The sequence below is a fragment of the Phanerochaete carnosa genome (assembly GCF_000300595.1).
Source record: "Phanerochaete carnosa HHB-10118-sp unplaced genomic scaffold PHACAscaffold_8, whole genome shotgun sequence".
Classification (NCBI taxonomy): Eukaryota; Fungi; Basidiomycota; class Agaricomycetes; order Polyporales; family Phanerochaetaceae; genus Phanerochaete; species Phanerochaete carnosa.
Window position 1 is genome coordinate 136297 of NW_006767635.1, and position 6266 is coordinate 142562.

General features: G+C 49.9%; 1 protein-coding gene across 1 annotated transcript; it reads left to right on the top strand.

Annotated features, from left to right (window-relative positions):
* The first annotated feature begins 1312 nt into the window (after window positions 1-1312).
* On the top strand, window positions 1313-3062 carry PHACADRAFT_211519 (uncharacterized protein). Its single transcript, XM_007398536.1, has 9 exons — window positions 1313-1439; window positions 1493-1505; window positions 1557-1611; window positions 1675-1872; window positions 1925-2007; window positions 2061-2165; window positions 2223-2282; window positions 2344-2431; window positions 2499-3062. The coding sequence occupies exons 1-9, from the start codon at window positions 1396-1398 to the stop codon at window positions 2753-2755; spliced, it is 903 nt and encodes a 300-aa protein (XP_007398598.1). The 5' UTR covers window positions 1313-1395; the 3' UTR covers window positions 2756-3062.
* The last annotated feature ends 3204 nt before the right edge of the window (window positions 3063-6266 follow it).

Below are 6266 nucleotides of genomic sequence, written 5' to 3' on the forward strand. Positions count from 1 at the left end.
TGCTTTGGTACTAGAGCTATCTGAGGGCGCCGGGGGTGCAAGGAGCATCTCTGCTTGCGCGGGTAGTGATCACTCAGAAGAATGTGGACTTGGCTGCCCCAGTCAGCCCAGCTTAGTTGTCAGATACCTGTTCGAGCGGATTGCTAGGTAGCTGAGGTCATGAATAGATCCTAGAGGGTTCATCTCTAGTTGGTCGTCAGCTGCAGCCTGATCAGCCCCGGGCAGTTCAGCAAGGCCGGCCGGTATATGCGGGCGGAGCGGTTGACATGGGCATGATGCATTCAGCAAGCTCAACAAGGTGTATGATGTGCCAAAGGTGTTGCGTAGAGGCAGAACCGAAACACGATTGGTGGGCCGATCATACTCGGGGGGTGATGAAGGAGGCAAGGGTGGATTTGCGCGGTTTCGACATAAAGACGCGTTCGATACACTCAGGATACTGGCGGGCATGGACGTAGGTTGAAATCAACACGGCTGTCAAGCTCGCGTACACATGTGCTCGCGTCATGGTGAAGAGCCTCTGAAGTGACATGCCTAGTTCCCCACAGTTCAGTGCTGCGAGCACAAAAACTCATTTGCACAAGTCTTAGGCGCAGAATTTCTGACGGGCGGACTCACGATTCTTGGGTGTAGAGAATATGGTCAGATTCTCGGATGCGGAGTATCTTGAGACTTGTATGACATGGTCAGACAAAAACCAACGCTCAACGATCAGATTCTCGAATGACCGAAATCGCGCCCGCGTGATGTTCAATATCTCCCAGATACTGTCACCACAGTCTCATACGTGCAGCTGTGTAACCCACAGGAAGGACGTTGCTGGAGTGACTTCAGCCCAGTGACTGGATATTTGCGCTTGAGGAGAGGCATGGTCTAAAGAAGGAAATGTTTTCTCAGAGATGGGCGCTGGTATTTAGGCGCTTTCGGCAGCTCCGCCACAGCTTCGCAGGGGATCCAAACCCCGGAGACGTGCATGTGGCAGCAGAATCCAGTTTATGCCCGAATTTATGCTGGGTGGCCTCACAATCGATAGTCTAGTGCTGAAATTCGCCAGCAATTGACCTCCAAGACTGGCGCGTCGCTCAAAGGTGCGCTCCGGGGCGAACCGCAGAGTAACGGAGGACGTGAAACAATTTTGCCTTTGCCGTCACAGCCGCTGGTGGACACATCGCCATAGAAGCTCCCATATCCGCCACTGGCATGGAACGCTAATATCCGGTTCGACTGTCAAGGGCAGATATCGCCGGGTTGAGGTATGTGCTGTTGAAGCATTCGATCTTTTCTGTGGAAGTCGCATAAGATGTAAGCATTATTGCCTCTTAGAGCTTTCTACCTCATCCTTCGTCCCCGTCCCCGTCCCCGTCCCCGTCCCCGTCCCCGGTCGTGTGTTCCACAATGGCGAATGTAATATTGACACTCCCGGCAGACATGGCTCCTATGTAAGTCGCTTCGTTGTCACTCTAAGCTACAACCACTGACTTCCTATCGGCAGTGCCGGTCCATTGGTGAGTGGGGGCACGTCATGCCGTAGCCTAAAATGGGTGTTAAATTTGCAGCTCCTGGGCTATCTCTTCAACTGGGGTCTATTCGGTGTCTTATCTGTGCAAGTCTGTAAGTGCCGTCGATGATTCTAATCTCCAGTACCGACTTAGAGTCAATGATGTCTCACGGCAGACTTGTACCACATCGCGTTCCCAAGGGATCACTGGCCAATGAAGACCCTAGTCTACAGCGTCTATCTTATCGAGATGGTGCAGACCATTCTTGTGACGTTTGACGCTTTTCATGAGTATGCGAGAGGGTTCGGGAACTTGGAAGCCTTAGAGGCGGGAGGGCTGGACTGGATAGCAGTGCCTGCATTCAGTGGTATTGGTAAATGCAGATTTTGTCAGGTTTATCATCGTGTACTCATCCAAGACGATAGTGAGTGCGATGGTGCAGATGCACTACGCCTATCGTGTCAGCATCCTCTCAGGCTCGAGGATGCTCGGCCTGGGCATCTCCGCAGTATGTCCCAGAAAAAGCGATGTTCCAGCAGCTCGATGCTCAAGGTGTCTCAGATTGCGCTCCTCCAGGGCTCCTCTGCAATCGCCTCGGGCGCTCAAGCATTCATCATTGGCAGCATCGCGAATCTTGCCACTACCAACGCATTTATCAGTTGCACTGTACGGCTCTCTTTATCCCCAACTATCAGAGCAACTCTTTACATTCCCACGTCACAGATATGGCTTGCTGCTACTGCAGCTTGCGACATTATCATTGCCGGGTGCATGACATTCTTCGTACGTCTGTGATACCTTCCGTATAAACGTCAACAAGCGTGCTCATGCTGGTACTCGATAGCTCCTAAAATGCGACAGCAAGCTTCCTGAGATGCACGCCCTTATAACGAGGCTTGTTTGGCTCGTCGTCGGGACTGGCATGCTGACAGGTACACATAACTTCAAAGCCCAACTGATTCACCCACGCGCGCTAACATGTATCTTCCCGCCTGTCAGCCCTGGCGGCAACAGTAGACCTTGCCCTCTTCCTCGCGTTGCCGCACAAAGCATACCACGGCTGCGTCGCGCTGACACTCGCGAAGCTGTATTCTAACTCGCTCCTCGTGCTCCTCAATGGCAGGATCCATATCGTCGGCGGGCGCACACACTCTTCCGAGCAGGCTGGGGACGCGTGCAGCTCAACATCGGTGAAGAGCCCACCCGGTGTCATGAGCATGATTTGCTTCAACTCTTCCGCCATTTACACGGCGTAGCTCGATGGCACGCACGTTCATGAAGAGCTGCGGATACGCACAGATTCCCAGCCGATACAAATGGGGGACCAAGCATGTGCTTTATCCTTCTCGTCATAGATAGGCTGATCTTGACGCGACATCTGCCCCGATTTGTCAGGGGTTTTCTGCGAACAATTCGCCAGAACTATGCCCGAGGTCTAGAGACTTGTATTCGACGTTCCATTCAGTTCTACCTTCATTACTAACACTGAGCATTTGGACACTCTTTCGATAGGATGTTTATCTATAGTCGCGATCATGTTATAATGTTGGTGTAGGCTAACGCATGTAATACCATATATATCCTCTCGGCGCGAAAGCACGGAGTCTTGGTAGGTACGCCCCTGGCTTCGACCTGTAGTACTGGTTGCGGGTGTATTACTTCGGAATGAAGTAAGGAACGGATTGATGATTCAATAATATTCTAACTACAAGATATCCATCACAGCGACGGAGAGACTCTTCCGTCTGAATTCAACTATAATTCCAGCTATGAGGAGATTGAAATGCAAAACTAGGTGATGCAAATTATTGACCACAGTACATCAGTGAATAGCTCAAGTACAAATTATACGAAAATTTTCGATGCGCGTATCTGCATCAGGAAAATGTCCAAACATTTTGACGTCGCTTGCAGTGCGTCTTGGGATCGGACCGATATGCCTTGGGTGCCTCGATGATGCTGGGTAACACCTCCAAGACAGGTCCCAACAATGCCTGAGGCAGACTAAGACATGCCATCTAATCCAAGAAGCCTCCAACACCCGGAGGTTTTCTTGATGTGAGCTGCAATATCAGCTGCTCCACAATTGGAGATTCTGAGACCGAAGAAACACTCGTTTTTATAAATTGTCCTGCAAAGGCGTCGCGGAGCTGTTCTGTTTCAAAGACATAATGTGCACCAAGGGGCAGGTGCGGCGCCTCAGCAAATTACACCAGATCCTTGCCTGTCAAAATGAGATTGGGACGCACAGATTGTGACGACTGAGTTCACCGTTCCGGCGACATCGCGGAAGCTCCAGACTGCGCCAACAGCGTTTGTCTCAAAACGTCAGCCACGCGAAAAATGACAGGCCTGGTGGCATCCACCGGGGGCATGTCCTGTGCGCCCGTCGCTCGTTCTCGCCTTCCTTAAGAGAAAAGGTGGAGACCGCGGCCGGGAATATCATATATCCCACCCTGTAGGCGCCTTTATTCTGAGCACTCTGCGGTGGCGATACCCACTAAAGGTCCCGGTGCGGATGTCAGGTGTGCTCCGCTGTGGCACAGCCGCACGCTGCGAGATCGTCCCCAGAATTAGTGGCAATGCTAATGTGAGGGGGAAAGAAACAGTTGCCCGTCCACTTGCATTGAACCGCCAAACAACACAATCAGCAGCGCCACACATATCTACTCTGCACATAACTCTAGGAGTCAGATATTCCCGAGCAGAATGTAGAAGGGCGGAGGGATGATAGGATCCATTGCTCAGATGTTTCGCTACGGAGGATCAGGCCCATGATAGTGAGGGAAGTCAAAACGAGACGCACCTTGTGGACCTGAGGCATAGCAGGATATAATGTTGCCCCATAGATTGCAGAGCTCTGAAGAACAAAAAAATCAGGAGCCACGCTGTTGCAAACTATTCAAGGTAGACAAGTATGTGATCAATGGAATGGCGAGGATGAAGAGCTTGTGACCCGAACATTACGGGAAGACATCATGCATGCTGCACGAGCACCAAAGATGCTGCCTCAGCTGAATAAAGCCACAGTCTATCTGTGATACACTCAGTAGCGTACTCATGCCAGCCGAGGAGTGGCAATGTGTACGAGGCCATAAATCCGATGATCTTCCCAGTAGAGAATCTACGAGGTTTGGCAGCCCAGTCATACTTATTCCCACAGTGAGCTCAGCAGAGATGGCAATGTGCGCAATGAGTGGCCCTTCCTACAATTAATTCACTGTATCCCCAATTAGTATTGCAGGGGCGTGAGATTGGAGAATCATGAGTTCTGGGGGTCTTCATAATGTGGCGAGAGAAGCTTTCCCTAATCTTACTTATAAGGGGTTCAGCCTCCTCTCTGGAGGCCTACATAACATGCCAACAAAGACTCTTCCTGTCCAACTTTCTTCTGAGCTTTGCATGGTGTAATTGCCAGAGTCGACTTGAATCTTTCTTGCTGCAGCACAACAAACATTGATTACCTGGCGGCTTGCACTTATAAATAGCAGAAGTACATGGTTAACAGTTGTAATAAGGTAAAATGAAGCCTTCTTATGACGACTGGCTGAGGAGGTTGCAGAGGAGCAGCCTGTGCGGCACAAGGTGCGGCGTGGCATTCATCCTTTGAGTCATCCTGCAAGGCAGCATCTCATGTCCTCGGAAGGCCCGGGTCAGGAAAAATACATCAGACTGGGCCATTTTAATTACTCATAAGTAACCTTCTTGATATATGTTGGATGCATACTGGGAAATTGCTTCATGAGTACTTTTGCCAGGTGAAGTTTGACCTAACGCTGATTGTTTACTGGGTACCGGTAGATGACAGGCTTCCTGCGCTCGTGAGCGTTGTCCATCAGCGAAGAATTAGGACGTCACCCTCTGCGGTTTGCACCAAGAGCCAAGAGTTTCAGTTCGGTGGCCTAGACACAGGAACTTATTAAGTTACACTGGACTAGCCACTCAGAAGCGCCCATGAGTGGCTAAGACACTGAAAAGCCCAAAAAATGGCACAGGCAGGAATCAAACCCGCAGCCTGAAAGTAATCACGGCATGCTATACCACTAAGGCATAAGACCTTGCAAACATTGGGTTGGAATTGGCCTATAATACCACTTTTCCACCTTAAAGTCTTAGCCATAACATCAGAATATGCCTTTGTACAATTGCATTCCATTGCTTTGATACATAATAATTGGCTAAAATATAGGACTTTGGGCAGCTAAGACACTGATGTGGCTAAGACACCAGCATGGCTAAGACATTGAGGCATTGAATATTTGCCATTGATTCCACTTGAGTATAATTCATCTACTCAGGTGTCTGAGCCACACTGGTGTCTGAGCCACACTGGTGTCTGAGCCACACTGGTGTCTGAGCCACACTGGTGTCTTAGCCACACTGGTGCTTTAACCATGCCATTAGAATATACATATGTACAATAAGCAGAATCGATAGCAGATATTTAATATTTCAATGTTTTAGCCATGCTGGTGTCTTAGCCACACCAGTGTCTTAGCCATAACATCAGAATACACCTTTGTACAATTACATTTCATTGCTTTAATACCTAACAAGAGGCCGCTTCGCTGCACTCCGTGACTGCTGTCCTTGTGGATGTGGTTCTGCAGGCGGGAAATTTAAGCTCAAAATTTTTGATTTCACTTGCTGTTTCGATTTCAGAGCTGCAGCATAGCCGCGCTGCATGCGGCATAAGCAAAGGAGAGCAAAAGCAGCGATTGGGCCCAATCAAGGAGAATGACAAAATAGGGGCCGTCGAAAGGTATA

What these genes read in the sequence shown, in the direction of transcription:
- PHACADRAFT_211519 (XM_007398536.1), top strand. Translation starts at nt 1,396, where the DNA reads ATGGCGAATGTAATATTGACACTCCCGGCAGACATGGCTCCTAT. An exon ending in GCCTGCATTCAGTGGTATTG is followed by an intron (nt 1,873 to 1,924) that starts GTAAATGCAGAT and finishes CCAAGACGATAG; the next exon opens with TGAGTGCGATGGTGCAGATG. An exon ending in TCGGCCTGGGCATCTCCGCA is followed by an intron (nt 2,008 to 2,060) that starts GTATGTCCCAGA and finishes AAGGTGTCTCAG; the next exon opens with ATTGCGCTCCTCCAGGGCTC.